This window comes from Dermacentor silvarum, chromosome 11, assembly GCF_013339745.2.
Source record: "Dermacentor silvarum isolate Dsil-2018 chromosome 11, BIME_Dsil_1.4, whole genome shotgun sequence".
Lineage (NCBI taxonomy): Eukaryota > Metazoa > Arthropoda > Arachnida > Ixodida > Ixodidae > Dermacentor > Dermacentor silvarum.
The window spans coordinates 85,207,524-85,223,551 of record NC_051164.1 but is presented as its reverse complement, the minus strand read 5'-3'; the positions used below and the strand labels follow the sequence as shown (position 1 = coordinate 85,223,551).

The window sequence follows — 16,028 nt, the reverse complement described above, 5'->3', positions numbered from 1 at the left end:
GTAAAAGCGAATTGCTTTTGTTTGTAATGCCGCCCATTCACCGCTTTCGCACGTTTCGCCTCGCAGTGTTCCTAAGTCTAAATACCAAAATGACTCATGCTTGTAACATGCTGTTACGTGCTTGCAAATGTAACATGCTTGTAATTTACTTTTTTTTTTCAGCTGGTACCGTCCGGTGGAGCTTCCTACAGGAACTACTGCCTTACCTGCTGGTGTCACAACGTTGGATGAACGCACAAAAAGCGCGGAAGGAGCTTTTATATAGAGCAAAATAAATATTTCCTCATTGCACAAAAGGTCTTGCGTCTACTTTGTGAAATTGCACGTGGCACAGATTCGATGGGACTTTACGGGATCGTTCGCAATCATTTTTACTAAATAATAAACCGATTCTGCACGAAGACGAAAAAAAAAAAAAAAAAAAGGAAGAGGGGGGGGGGGGGGCGCAGCCGGCGTGCTAGCTTGCGTTCAAAATACGCGCGCCCAAAACCGAAACCGGAAGTGATGTAACTGATCGACACCGACCGCTTGGCACGCTGCAGTCAATTCGGCCGCTGGGCCCTATGGGAGTGTCCCCTCTTGTTGAATTCCTTTCTCTATGATATCACCAACATTTGCGACGTGGCCTGGTGAGGGGCACTTTAAGCGGTCGCCGTGTTGACGCCCTTTGATCGTTGTAGAGTATACGTCACGCCCAAGTACTGACGTGACGTCACGTTCCCTTGCTTCGCCAGCATAAGATTGTCCCTTTTGTGCGGTCAGCTTAAATGTTCAGTAGCGGCTGCTCTTATAGCATAGGCATAGTTAATCGTCTCTTTTTAACCCTATGTTACTATTATTATTAAATTTCTTGCGCCTAGGTGCATGGAGTTTCGCGCTGAAATTAAGAAATATCTGGTTACGGCGTCCTTGTGAGCTGTCAGCTTAAGTCAGCGTAAGATGTGCTGCACTGGGCCTGCTACAGACTATATTATCTGCTGGTCTCAGACGTCCTTCTGCTTTCGTATATTACCATTCTTTAAAACAATTTTTCACCTCATATTCGTTACGTGCCAATTCATCTTATTTATCCTCCAAGTACCGCGTTCTCCGACGGCTGCGTTCACGGCCGCCTACGGCCGCCTGGATAGGCGCGCGCGCCGATCCAGGCGGCCGTAATAGGGACTTTAGGCGGCCGTGCTGCGTTGCTCCCACCTCCCCTTCTAGCCACCGTATGTTCGTGCTCTCTTGCAGGTCCGCTGGCCGTGCGGCGACATTGGCCAAATCGCGGAGCAGAACCCGCTGAAGTGTGTCGTGTATTAGGAAGCGCTTCCTTCCCACCAGGTTTACCTTGCAAGCTGCTATTCAATTTCTAAACCACTGGGACATCGGTCGTACGCACCAGTGCCAAGCAATTATAATGAAAAATATTTATATAGCGAACCGTTGTTAATTACCAATATTCACGGTTAATATAATGCATTTCGTCATTTCACGAAAGTAGTCGCTTTGAAAGTCCTAACTTGCGGTTACGTTTAGGGCTACTCTTCAACTATTCCACAGATATAGTGGGGGATAGCATAAAGAAAACTTCCTGGCACCATCAATCGTTAATTTTGTTCGTGTGTTGTGAAGTGGAACAACTAAAACTAGCCGATTTCTCGGCCAGCTAAAGCTCATCACACGTAAAGGTTGAACGCTTTTGTTTTTTGACCTTGGCTGTGAATGTCGACAAAGAGTGAACAAAATGTATAGCCCAAAAACACGCACTCAAGCCCTTCATTACCAGTATTTCACCGGCAACAGATGGGCTGCCGTCATGACGAATAAGTCGAGTGACACTGCTCTTATATCAGTTCACTCAGGCTTGCACAGAACTGGTTTACTCATGCAAAACGAATACCTGCTCGGAAAATAGAGTAAAATACTTGTGCTTACCCGTGGTCATTAGGAAACCTGAAAAACTTCGCAGAATCAGAATTTCCGGTGTTTGAACACCACAAAGCCGCGCAACACATGTGATGCCCCGATTTAGTCATCTTCGTCTAATGCTTGGTCGACCTGGCTTCCAGCGTCTTCCGTTCGTTGCACGCCTGATCAAGCTTCTCTGTCTTATCTTTCCCATCTTCACACTTTAGACGACAACCGAAGCAGGCGACCAAGCGCGATATGACTTGTGATATCGCTGAGCGAGTGGCAAGGGGCTTGAGCGGAGGCAAGCTCGACCGACGCACGATGGCGACCACTTCCCGCGCTTCGCCCGATTTAATATTCACAAAAAGAGAAATAACTTCGTATGTCCGGCAACCACTAGGAGCGCGCATGTTCCTTGAAACCGAAACTAGCTTTACTTTCCGGGGGCTGGCAGAAGCACAAATGTGTTAATAGAATATCACGCTGAGTGTTTAGATTGTCGCCGAGTGTACAACGTTCCTCCAGAGACCCGGCACGCCACCTCGACTTAATGACGATAACGAGTTAACGACTATGGCTTGGTCCTTTGAAATGGGCATACTCATGTCATTGTCCTGACAATGACATGAAAAAAGAACCGAGGAAATTCCGGCAGAAGCCATGTCGCGGAGAATGTCGACGCTAATTCGATTAGCACCGAAGCAATGTAGCGACAAAAACCGTTTTGCCGCAGCCGAATCACGTCATGTATGCAGACGGGCTCCTATCTCTCTTAGGTTGAATCGGTGCCCCCGCTGCTTTACACTGCACTACCACCGGGATCGACCTGCGAGAGAGGCCAGAAACGCACATACTCGATGAGGAAAAGTGGGCGTAACTCGCCAAGGAAGACATTACCTTCAAAATGCGGTTGTGGAGTAGTGGTAGACTAGTAGCACACTGTCATCAAAGCCGTGGGGCTCTTGGTTCGAACCAACTTAAAATAGTGAGCTTATTTTACGTTTCTGAGACGTCAAGGATCGAGCTGTGTTGTTGCATGGGCACCCCGATATCTAGCTCACAACTGCTTAGCGCAGTAATAAATAAAGAAAACTTAATCACCATACGATGGTGACGGCTACATCCCTTTTTCAAACATTCGACACATCCAGGGACGAAAAATAACACAAACAAGAAACAAAGCAGCCGCTTCGCCCTTTAACGTACACGGTGCACCTCAGACTCGCGAAAATATCCGGCAGTTACTCACTTTTTTGTCACTTCATGGCGTCAAAGCAATAGTACAATAGCATTTCGACGCTCAGTACCACTACGGTCACACGGTAACGCAACCAAATACCTAACCAACTTACGATTTAATGCTAACAACGCCAGAGCAGACAAAACACACTTTCGAAAGTGCGCGCCCCTATCGCCATTGCACTTGTAGCGCCGGAAGCCGCCAGAAGAGAGTGCTGCGGTCTCTTTACCTGTTTCGGTATCCGGTTGAAAAAAAAAAAAAAGAGAGAAGAGAGAGAGAGGTAGAGCATTACTCTTAGTTTGAAACTAAAAAAATTATACCTACTTATTACGCTTACCTTACAAATAATATTCATTTTTTAATGCGCTCGCTGGCAGACAAACGAGTGGAATGCTGAGTCGCTCCTCTGGTTCGTCATTTCCGGCACAACGATGGCGGCGACCATGCGTGGCAGAGACAGAGCGATGCCGTGTTGTACCTCCCGCGAGATGGTTTCCCACGTAATTTTAGCGCTGCTACTCGTCTCAGCGCGGTGTCTAGCGGACGATAGTATTAGAGTTTCCAGGCCTCGCGGTGTCGCACTTAAACGTAAGTATCCTTGTCACGTTTGTTTTCATCTCTTTAGCGACGCGACGGTCTTTTTTTGTGCGCAACCCACCAGCCTCTCCTCCACCGCCGCTCAGCTGTGATCCGACCGGCATGTGTAACTCCCCTGTAAAACGACGCACACACACATTTTACCAATCGCATTTCGCAGGAATGAGCTAAAACTGAAGCACCTGTGAGTTAGAAGGGGTAAAACCTCGTTCGACCGCCTGAAAAATCAAGTGCCGGCTTCGCCTTTCGGCTCATGCTCGCTGCCCCCTTCTCGTCATGTCTGCGGTTGATAACGTCGCACAATTTATTATCGCCCCGTCGTGAAGGACCGGTAAATGCACTGTTTGCTGACGCCTCTCTCTCCGTGCGCTTTGCAGATGCGTCTTTATACGACCGCACAAGAAATTTCACGTGCTTCGACGGCAAGAGGGACGTCGAGTTTTTTATGGTGAACGACGACTATTGTGACTGTGATGACGGCTCCGACGAACCAGGTGAGAAGCTTTTTCTTCGTAAATTATGAGCACGCTCAAGGTGGTCATTAAATTGAAAATCCGCCGTGCTTTGTTTGTACTGGGCGAGTCGTAGAAAAAGCTCCCGTCCCACCCGACTGCTATTGTAAACGTTGCCATTAAAGCTACTGTATTGCGCTCGAAAACTTCGTCCACGAAAGGACCTCGCTTTTCGGTATCCGTCGTAAATATTTACATATTTTTGTTTTATCTGCGCCCTTCTTAAATCCTGGTAGTTTTGCGTGTTTGTAGGGCCACATGTTTGGATACGTCAACCAGGCGCGCCTGCACGCTTGTGCATTAATTGCTTATCTAAGATTAAAGGTTTCAGTCAGTTTAGAGACACGCATGTCTGCTTTAGCATTTATCAGCCTCTCTTGCGCCTTAAACATAGGTTCGCTAGTGAACATGGATGAAGGACCCGATACAGATTTTGCAATCACCCGTGGAATGTATGGTTCGAATCATACTTGTAGCATGCCTGTTGTAGATGCTTTGTGAAGGATATAAGATGCTTTCCGTCAAGTGCGTCGTGCTAATACCTCTAGCACTGCTAGCTGTTTTCTTTTATTTGTGCGCGTGCGTAGATAACATTAAATTGTGAGCATGCCACCGATGCAACATTTCAATAACCCATGTGTGCATTATTGAAGTGAATATTATAAGAACGCACTGCTCACGTTTTTCATTTTGATTTGTCATGTTTGCACTTATTCTGGAGCAGTCTGGGTACGGGCTAGTTAGTATTCCATTCCAAACATGACTTGCAGTGCATACATAGACAACGGAACAGCACGAATGAAGAAAGACGAGCGCTTGAATTTCGTCATTCTTGCGGTCCCTTTGTCTATGTATGTACTATAAGTCATGTTTGTGCTTATTGCCTGCCATCGGTCCCTTTCTGTGAATGAAGCACAAAGGACGATGAAATGTGCCTGGCTTTGTGTCAGAAAAGGTTTTTTGCAGGACCCTCCATCTGGCAGCCGCCAGTCGCTGAGAAGAGTGCACGTCTTCTTTCTTTCTCGCATCTTTCAGCAGGAAGAAATTTACATTCACTGTTTGAATTGGTCCTATAAAATCGTTTAGCATACAGAAATGAAAATACCAGCGAGCACAGGCCTCGGGAAAGCACCTGAGATTATAATAAAGCAGGCGATGCATGATCTTCAGACCACCGAAGGGGCAGTGGGGGGATCAAAACTGGGACCAGTTAGAGTTCCAGCTTTGATGTCCTTATTGCCCCCTTTGGTGACCAGTAGCTGCTGCCAAAGCATACTAAATAGGTCTGTTCGATGTGCCTGCACCACCTGAGACATTTCACAAGGTCCTGCACCCTGCCATTTCATTCGTCACTGCAGCAATGGTGCCCTCTGAAGCATGCCGTTCATTTCAAAGGTGCAGGGCTGGTTCACGAATTTTTCTGCACCCTTCGTACTGTAGGTGTGGACTTGGTGCAGTTGTACACGTGCGAAGCAGCAGCGCAGTAGTAGACTCGGCACAAATGCGTAAGCGCCACTGCAAACCCACTTATGCGCGTCTGCTTTGCTTACGCTAGCGTGGTATTTGCGCCTCGGAAGCCGATCATGCTTGTGGTTTGGGACATTTCAAACATACAAGGACGGCACACATTAGCGAGACAAACATAGCGTCTGGCCCCGGCATTTGTTTCGAATGTCGCATTGTTTCTACCACGCTGAAATGGACCTGCACAAGTTAACGTGCCCCACCGTGAACTGGTTCACAGCGGCGCAGTTGAATCGACCAAACCTAATGGCATGTTGTTTACTTGCTCTAGCAGCTGTAATTTGTGCACGGTGCAAAAGAAGTTAGAGGCTTGCTGGGTGGAATGTCCTGCAAAGAACCTTTCCCCTTTTTGTTGGCTTATTGTGTTCATCTAAACGGGGGAAAAGGCATCTGTTGTTCCATGGGGTGTGTTGCTTATAGAACCGCCATGCAGGCACATCGGCCTGTGTCAATGGCAAATTCCACTGCGACAACTTGGGCCACAAGGGCCAGGATATTCCTTCTTCCTGGGTCAACGATGGCATTTGTGGTGAGTTTCTTTCATGATCCACCGCACTGTTTGCAGATGCCCTTGAGCTACCTTGTAGACATATCTTCGATGATATGGACCATGGTTATAAGAACACTACCTTATGATATCCATTGAGCCAAGGCTTAATCTTTCTGCACATGACCATGGTTTGCATGTGCTTACACAAGCATAGTACCTGGCGAGAACTGCCGCAACGTGGAACTTTGCTAATTTTTTTTTTTTATCTTCTGCTACAGATTGCTGCGACGGCAGCGATGAATATGCGACCTCTGCTGGCTGCGTCAACAACTGCCTGTGAGTGTCTGTACACTTTATTTTGCATAAGAAAGCTCAACAGGCTCCTTAATTTGGCGTTTTGACTAAGCATGATCAAATTGCTACATCAGATTTAGTTGAAATCTGATGTAGCATAAAGCCAGGGTGTGCAGTTCTAGTCACTTTGTCACATTCCAGTGGGGGCGGTATGGAAAAAATGTAATTGTAGTGTTTCTGGGTGTGTGGGAAAGCACCTCAGGTGATCGAGAATAATCCAGATCCCTCCACTGCTGCATCCCTTGTTAATGAACTGTGCAGTTCCGGGAAGCTAAACTTCATTGATGCAGATTTTAAGGTTACTTCATGTTCATCCCTAAAGAGATCCCACTGTATAGCAATGCCAAGTGTATCTTGAATTTGTTTCTCAGCATTCTCCGCATAAAGTGACTCTCGTGAAGAAAACTATAACTGCAAGGTGTATGCTGCAAACTGTCAACCCCCGTTGACGAGATGTGCAACACATTGCCTATGATTTGTCTGTAATGTGTCGCATATAGTGCATGCAGGAAATGCCATTTCATCTTGTCACACATAAGAATGTGCAGCTCTTTCCACTTTTGTAGAAAGGTAACTTATTCTAACATAGTATGTCGCTCAAAATGCACTACATAATTGTCATGTTTTCAAAACGTAGTCCATAATTTTCGCACAAGAGGAAGAAATCAGAAAAATGGATTTCTTTTATCTTTGACATTGTCATGGTTAGGAGACAACATGATTAACGTTCACCTGGTGATGCCACTGGGCTGTCAGCACAGCCTGCTACTACTATATTACATATTTGGAGGCTCATGTTTTAGAAACTGTGGTAACTTGGATTGTGTCGCGTGGCAAGCCATGGTTGGCATCAGAGGTGGGACTGAAGCTCTGACTTGTTGCAGCGAGCTCGGGCGGCAGGCACGAGAGGAAGAAGCAAAGATGCGTGAGCTTCTCTCACGTGGTCTGCAGTTGCAGCAGGAGATGGCCAACGAGGGCAAGCAGCACCGACTCAACTGCAAGGTGGGCTGTGATGTCCAGTTATATATCCTCCTCCATGCCTTGTACTGGCGTCTGTACATTTTTGGTTTTTCACTGACTAGCCGCTGTTCAAGTTATTATTCTCGGTGCAAGATGTGCCTTCCTGTATAGCATACTTCTTGAATGTTGTCTCCGATTCTATAGCAAAAGAATGTTTGTCTAATCAGACTGCGTGCGTGAAGCAAATGGTGGTGTACATTCTGGAACTTCCGCGAGCGCCAGCTCTTACGTTGGAATCAACTATGTGTCGTGTATCAGTAGCCTACATGTTTGACCTGTGCTCAATGCTATCATTGTGCTTTATTTTTGGTTGGCTTTACTGGGCACAATTATACCCACTAAAGGAGTTGAATCATTAAGTAACATTTTTGGCAGTTCTGTTCTTTACTGTTACGACATGACAACATTACACGTTATCTTTAATCTTTTTTAAAGTAAACTTGGAAAGATTGCATAAAAAATTTATCCCAGGTATGAAGTCGTATGCCTGCAGAAGTGTGTGGAAGTAGTTTGCTCATGTTCGTGTTGTCAGCATTTTAGAAAATTGGCATTTATCTGATGAATACCGTTGTGTCATCACAGGGGATGAAAAGTGCCTGTCAAGTTCATTTCGAATACCACTAAATACCATACAAATCCGGGATGCAGCACCGACATGGCAGCCCATGACACTATTTTACATCTTGATCCTTTTGTTTAGGCAAGGAAAAGCAGTTTTTACCATTAAAGGAACATGAGGAGACGGTTACTTTCTCCACCTACTTGGAGCTGCTTGCTGCTTTCAGCAACTGCCTGGGTTAAAAAAAAAAGTTTTTCCACGTTCGTAATGTACCATTCGATGATTAGGACCAACTTGGAATGCGATTATGCCCTTGAGCCGCCTTTCAGCCTTGCAAGAATGTATCAGCTATAAGTCCTGGTGCGGCTACTGTAGCCAGGGTTGTGAGGTTTCATTACATTGTGCCAAGTGTGGTTGCTTTAGTCTCTAAACTTGCAATGAAATGCATTGGTGTGTTATGTTTTCAATTTTTAAACAATGTGAGATATTGAGTTTGCATGAAGTCTGTTTCACCAAAGAAAGGCTTATTCACACTATTTAATTGAGGAATGTTGTAATTCCATTGAGAACGGACTGTTAGGTCAGTTGAGAAGCCTGTGAATGAGATTGAACTTAAATGTGATTTTACCTGGTGCACCATGAAATTGACAGCAATGAAACAAATCTCGCACGACAGGCACATAGTAGAGTTTCGTGTTCGTTGAACGAGCTAAAATATATCTGGAAGCTCACTGACATTGTTTTGCAATAATTTTTTTAGGTGAACACCACCTACTGTTCATTTCTATACATGAGCACATGTATAAATGGTAATATACCTGCTGAACAACTTTTTTTTTTTTGCAATAGTAAACTTGATTTCTCTGAATCCAGAAATGTGGCGGTCAGTAAATTGAATGCACCTAAATAGCATTTATTTGAATTCTAAAAGCAAACTAACTGCAGTTGAACAGAGATAAAACGGTTTAAATATAAGATCTCGTGTCAGTATCAGCATGTAACAAATATACTCTACAATAAATATCGGATATGAGTAAGATATTTATGTGTTGGATGCAACATTGTTATGACAGGGTGCAACTGTGCTACCATGGCAACATTAAATTCACCTACTAGTCTGGTCATTGTAGTCACCAGAGTGACAGAGTGAGTGGGCTTGATCACTCGTGCTTTAAACTCTTCTAATCTGCAGAACAAGCTTGAGGAGCTGCGGGGGAGTGTGGAGGAAGCACGCAAGTCACGTGACGCCCTTGAAGCTGTCAAAACTCAGGCAATGGAAGCTGAAACCCAAGCCCTTCAGAAGTACAAGGACGCAGATTCCGGTGAGTCACACAAGGCTACAGTGAGATTGGCAATCTTGGCAAGGACATAATTTTGTAAGTGAACCGTGTTTTGCGCTATGGCTACTTAAAGGGACACCAAAAATAATGATTTCAGCCGTGTTAGTAAATTTTCCTTCTACAATAACCAGAAAGGCCACTTTCACCATGCGAAGAGGATTAGTGAGCCAGAAAATACACGAACTAAAGTAGCATCAGCCCCACGAAGTTTCTACACCAACTCTTGCCATGTCACGAGTTCTTATGGCACCTGCTGGAGCCTAGTTATTTATCGATAAAGATTAAGGTTGCCAACCATCCTGGATGTAGCGGCACAGTCTGGCTTTTGAGTAAAAGTCTCAACTTGATGCAGTTGGGGGCAGCCAAATGTCCCGACTTCCTTTTTATAATTCATAATAGCTCAGTTGCACATTCTTCTCTTTTGTCCTCTGTTGCACGACACACTATTCGAGCGCACAGGAAGCAAAGTTAAATAGTTAAACGAGTCAACACAATCAGCAGCCAGATGAAGGAAGGTGGTGGGAAGGGGCACTGGCCTCCCCGCCATTATAATTTTCTCACTACAGCTCTGCCAACCCCTTATTTTTATTTTTCTCATGCAGCCTGGTTATACAACATTACAACAATTATAGGTAATACAACAATTATAGGCAATAACAATAGAATTCTCGTGGCACTTGAATATTGTTATAAGTAGGTTCGACTGTAGAATACTCCCTAATGCAAAGTTTGAGCACAGCTCTATACGTGTTTTCATTTCGCAATTTATTGGCTGGCGCGGACAGTCTGTCTCGTGTGGCACGTTGCAGACAAAGCGAAGCATTGCAAAGCAAGTAACACTCAAGCGCAACGATAGCAGCGAGCAGAGTCGTCGGCTTTTATGCATGGCTCGTTGAAAGTTCCAGAGTAATAGCTGGTACCTGCGTGGCTTCCAGAAAGCACTACACAATTCGCGTCGTGCATACAATCAGATTACAAAAAGCTTTCGTGACAACAGCCAACGGATAGAATTATCTATAACATTTGAGTAACTTCGAGGCACGTCGCATGTTGTCAGATAACGTTTAACTTTTGTTAGCCGATAAAATGCAGTGACCGAAGAAAGGTAAAGTGAACTAATGACGGGGTGGTACTCTGGCGCCATCTCGTAGTGATCGTCGGCACTACGCTTTTCTCTTTCATCTTTCGCTGTTGTGCTCGTTCACTTGGTTGCGCCGCCGACGCTCGCCGCAGGTACAGGCCATTAAGAGCTTTGCTCTAATATGTGATTGCAAGGAATAAAACCGTGAGAAATGGGTAAATTGCAGAATTCTGCTTGTTGCCTCAAAAGCTATATACCAGCCAAGATCTTTAAAGAGATTGCATTTCTACCTCAAAAATAGTGCTCTCAAAAGAAAAATGGCCTGATTTATGTGGGAACCAGCCTCAGTTTACTCTCCCTCTCCCCCCCCCCTTTTTTTTTCAGGATGTCAACTTGAAAGTCTGCTATGGCCTCTTGCAAAGTGTGTCCCTTAATATTGCCACATTTTTTCAGGCCTGTGAATTTGGCCCTTGTGGTTGGGAGGAAAACATGCAAAAGCCAAGGAATTCACAAAGACCAATTAGAAGACATTATCTAGCAACCTACCCTCCCTCTCCTTTTTGTTTCACTCCCTTGCCATCAACAAATTTCTCAGCACCCTTAAAAGAAATAAGGATTTTCACGTCCTTTCATATTCATCTTCGAGGCACTGAACTTATGCTTGTGTTTGACAGTCGAACTTGCGTTTAATGTTTTTGGAGATTTCCCTCTCATTCAGAGTGTTGAGGTGTTTTCAGCAAAGGTACGGCCTTTGTGTTTGTCGAAAGTCACTGCTGTGAGAAACAGCCAGGAAGGTAAGGCTATGAAAGTGCAGTTTGCTGAGCGAGAAGTTACGAAATCGTCATCCACTTCAGCAGTCAATAATGTAGCCCAAGACAGATTAGTATAGAGCAGGACACACAAAGCCTCTTCTTCTGTTATTATGGCTTGCGCTCCTCTTTCACTGCTCTCGTTCACTTCCCTCTTTTCTTTACTATGGCTCTACCGTAATGATCACAAGAGTGTCAAGTTTCACACAAGTCGGGTTTATGGCTACCTGCTGACATCACATATGGCACTGTGACCGCTGCACAGATCAAACCACTGATGACCCACTATAAACTCTTTTGTTCAGTATTCCTCAGTGTTCTTGCTGCCTCTGTCAGTAAACTTGTCAGTCTGTGGTGAAACTTTTCTTAAGTCAGTAAACTCGAGTGTGCAAATCTTACATAGGAAGCATTGTGCGTGGTCATTTGCAATGCTGCTGCAGAGCGCAAACGGGAACAGGAGGAACTGGAGATGCAGCGCCACCAGGAAGAGGAGAAAGCGAATGCGCGCGAGGCCTTTGGCGAACTGGACCTGGATGGCAACGGCATGCTTACTGTCGAGGAGCTGCAGAAGAACAACATCTTTGACCAGAACAGGGACGGCACCGTGTCTGTGGAGGAGGCCAAGGTAACTGTTGACAACAGGCACCTAAAATTACTTTCTAGTTCTTTTATGATGTTACACCAGCTTTGTAATAATCTTGGCGCACATCTATGCTTCTGTCGTCACTGTACATGACCTTGCAGTGACCAAAGTTGACTCCCCAAAAAATTCTTGTGCTGTTAATTTGTGATTATCATCCTAATTAAACCGCATGGGATAAAGTCTTCACGCAGAAATATAACAGAGACTTCTGATAACTCCTGTTGCATGTCAGCCAAAGCACAGCACACCAGCATATTTCCTGTTCACATCATCCCAATTGCTCACAAACATACATGGACAATGCCACGGGACGAAATCACACACTAGCTGTAGGCTGCATGAGCTCGACGCGGTTGAATGTTCATACACTTACTTGGCTGGTGTTTGCCTCTGCTGTATTACCTTTCCCTCACTCCCCCTCCCACCCTCACAGTTCTTCTTGCACATGAAAGATGAGATGGGCCTGGAGGAGTTTTCAACCACAGGCTGGATGATCATGAAGCCCATCTACAGCACGAGCAAGGTCAGTTGGGGGACTGAAAGGTTACTATATGACACTACGGGATATGTATCTCACAGTTTTGACTGTGTTCGGTGCTTCATTTTCAGTGATCAAGAGAGTCGGTGATCACTTTCAATGTGCACTATTTGGCTAAGTCATTGACAGGATCAAAACTGTGGACCGAAATTACTAAAAGATGAAATCCATGTCAGATTCGAGTACGAAACCAGAACTGCAATAGTGACAACCTATCATCATTGGCATTAGAAATTTTTATGGTCCAGTCCACACATTGCTGTAGCTGTGGGAGTTGCGGTGGCTTTGTGCCCATTGTGTGAACCATGAGTGAACCATGAGTGATGCCTCGTCAACTGTACCTCGCATGCAACAAATTTTCTTCTTTCAAGTGAAAAGAAATTGCCATTACTCTGTCTTTTACCGTGAAAATTGACGAGTGAACCATCAATGGCATTGCATGTATAATTTTATGAAAGTTCGAGTGCATGCTATAATCAAGGGAACATTACAATACCATAATTCACTAAATTGAAAGATAGATATGTGGTACTGAGATTGAGAAATTAGAAAAGCTTGTTGTATTGGACTTCATTAAATTGAGGTTACTACAGTAAAACCCCGGTGATACGAACCCGGCTGGTACGAATTTCGGTGTGATACGAATTCGTAACATTCCCCGGCCGAAATACATTGCTCACAATACGAAAAAAATCGGCTGTTCCGAACGTGCGTGTTAGTTGCACAAATACAGTATTCATTACATGTTACTATCAGTGAGAAACGTTTTAGATATAGTACTTCGGTATGACCAGTAATTTGTTATATCAAGGCTCGACTGTGCAAGTATGCGATTTGAGTGAACACTTTCAAGGCCTTTCCTCATACACTTGTTGGGGTGTTCAGCGGCTAGATTTAGGTGTATGTTAAAGAAACCATGGGGTAAAGAAAGCTCATCTGGACCCCCCCCCCCCCCACTACAGCATTTCTCATAGCCTGTGTGTTCCTCTGGGATGCTGTAACCGATGATTTCTAATACTAATTCTCTACAGATGCCTCCTGCCCCAGAGACAGCACCGCCACCACTGCCACCATCTGTGGAGGAGCAACTGGCTACTGCCACCACGCCGATGCCTCCGTACAAGGTATCCACACCATCTCGGTTACTTTCATTGGCAGCCATTTTGGGTAGAATTAATTTCGGATTATTTTCTCGGTAGTTTCCAATTAGGTGCAACAAGTTTCGTATAACCTTATAGTTATGCAGATTTGGTTTGTACAGTGGACTTCCAATAATTAGGCCTCAGTTGATTCATTTTTGAGTTAATGTTGAATCTTGAACGAAGGTCCCAGCCGGTGCCCATGCATTTCTGTGGGCCCTAGCTTTTGTTATTTCAATCCTGATGGTCTTGTTGGCCATCAGGATTCTTCACTGTACAATTCTAACTTCATTAGCCAGCACGTACGCTTCCAACTTCAACGATGGCCCTAATTGTGACCCCAATAGTTGCAATGTATGAAAGGTGGTGGCATTTATGGGACCGTGAATGCATCAACGGCACGTTATGCTTTGTGGAAAACAGATTTTCAGCAAATTTAGAAGTGAAAATAACAGCTCATAATGAATGGCAACCATGTTTACCAGATTCAGATGTGTATCTTTTTTCAAAGTAAACTGGTTTGGAAATTGCCTGCATGTTACAGTAGGACATGAAACCGAAAGTGCATTTGTGGGATTAGCATTAGCCTGCTGCCAGATCATCATTGTTCTCATGAGGTGATGGCACAAGTTTTGGCGTAGGATGGTGACGACGATGCATGGCTTTCAAGATTTATTTGGGAGAGCTCATCAAGACAGGTTATTTTACATGCTTAGGTAGTGGCAACAGTCACGTCACATGTTCCCAGCACTCCGAAGACTTGCAAGCGTCGTAGGGCAAACTGGCAAAGCGGTTAGTCTAGGCATGGGCTGCCACCTCATTTGTAATGTTTGCGGAGTCATAAAAATAAATTTGAAATATCTAACACTGTGGATTGTATGGAGGACTGCATGATGAAAACCTGTTTTGAGATTAACGATGATGGACATTAAGTGCAAATTTTTCATTCTGCAAAGATAAACTCTTTTGGCTTCATGTTATTTGTGATTACAGTAATCAAAGGCATGTTACACTTGTTATAAAGTTGGGTGCATGTAACATTTGCGCGCACATAGTTCTTAAAAGCCCATAGAAACTGGACCCCCCCTCGAGAAAAAAAATCCTGCTACAGCTTCAACAATCATCATTCTTCTAGCTCATGCACATGATCTCAGGCCCGATTGGCAGTGAGGTAGATCTACTGATGCGGACATATTATAGTAGCGAACTCGACATGACAGTTGCTCACCTCCAAGCTGGTCAGCAGCAAGTAATATCACTGCAACACTGGTTAATCCGCTAGGCTTATCTACATTTTGTCATGAAGTTGCTGTCAAAGTTGGTTTGATGCCAGTTCAACAAAGATCCTTTGCAGTAGCTGAACTGCGCTCAAAAGGCCGCCAAGTTGGCTTGTCAATGAAAGCAAGGTTATGGGCGACAACCTGAATGGTGGCACTTCTTTTGTCATGAAAAATGGGGTGCACAATTAGATTTGGGTGCATGTTATCTTGTCACTTAAAATGCAAAAAACTGGTCAGTGACAATTCAGGAGCAGCTCCTCCCGAAAAAGCACGATGTGCCTACCATTTATCCCTCCACACTTATAAAAATAGTTCCCCTAGAAATGACACCGGCATGAGGTCCAGGAGGAGGAGCCCTAGCTGTTCAGCAATAATGAGCTTGAATGACGAATGGCCAAAATCTCCAAGAATACAGCTCACCGAACAATATGAGTCGTTTGAAAAAAGGGGTTTCGAGAACGATTTCACGGACCTTGTGCGCAAATAGTAGTACCGTATTCACACAAATGTAACAGTTTTCTCTCTTTATCTCCGTTTTCTTTTCATTTTTTAATTTGTGGTCTCAGAATGTGTCTTGCATTATACAGTAGAACCCCACTGTTATGTTCCCGGGTGCTGTGTTTTCCCAGCTGTTACGTAGTTTTCGGCCGGTCCCGGCACAGCTCCCATAGAACCTAGTGCATTGGTAACCCCGCTGTTGCGTCGCAACTGTGGGACCTTTCCCGCATCATACGTTGCGAACTGCCACCCTGCGCTGGCCCAAGCGGGCATTTTGACTTTTCATGTCGCTTGGCTTGGTGGTTTGCCAATGGCATTGGCCGCCCAAATAGCCGGGGGCGACACCTATGGACGTATTTTCGGTTTCTGCCAGCAAAAGTATGGCCTTTGAGATCCGTATTTGCTATCTACAGATGGTGTCTATGACGCGTTGGGACCCTAAAATTAGTTTTGGCGCATAGATGTTTCGTGTAAAATCCAAGGGCAATAACGCCGTCGCCACGCCGTATGC

The 16,028-nt window shown here is 44.8% G+C and overlaps 1 protein-coding gene across 4 annotated transcripts in view; it reads left to right on the top strand.

Annotated features, from left to right (window-relative positions):
• LOC119433790 (glucosidase 2 subunit beta) overlaps window positions 1-16,028 on the top strand; it is a 45,394-nt gene that overhangs the window by 18,434 nt on the left and 10,932 nt on the right. Inside the window, exons 1-9 of one of the 4 annotated variants that reach the window (XM_049659382.1) lie at window positions 3,543-3,721; window positions 4,108-4,224; window positions 6,200-6,295; window positions 6,535-6,592; window positions 7,495-7,612; window positions 9,382-9,511; window positions 11,860-12,044; window positions 12,496-12,585; window positions 13,632-13,724. In XM_049659382.1, coding sequence (XP_049515339.1) covers window positions 3,565-3,721; window positions 4,108-4,224; window positions 6,200-6,295; window positions 6,535-6,592; window positions 7,495-7,612; window positions 9,382-9,511; window positions 11,860-12,044; window positions 12,496-12,585; window positions 13,632-13,724 — 1,044 coding nt within the window. In that variant the 5' untranslated portion in view covers window positions 3,543-3,564. Of the gene's footprint in view, window positions 1-3,542; window positions 3,722-4,107; window positions 4,225-6,199; window positions 6,296-6,534; window positions 6,593-7,494; window positions 7,613-9,381; window positions 9,512-11,859; window positions 12,045-12,495; window positions 12,586-13,631; window positions 13,725-16,028 lie in introns of those variants that run through there. The other 3 variants (XM_037701050.2, XM_049659381.1, XM_049659383.1) reach the window with 3 other exon arrangements.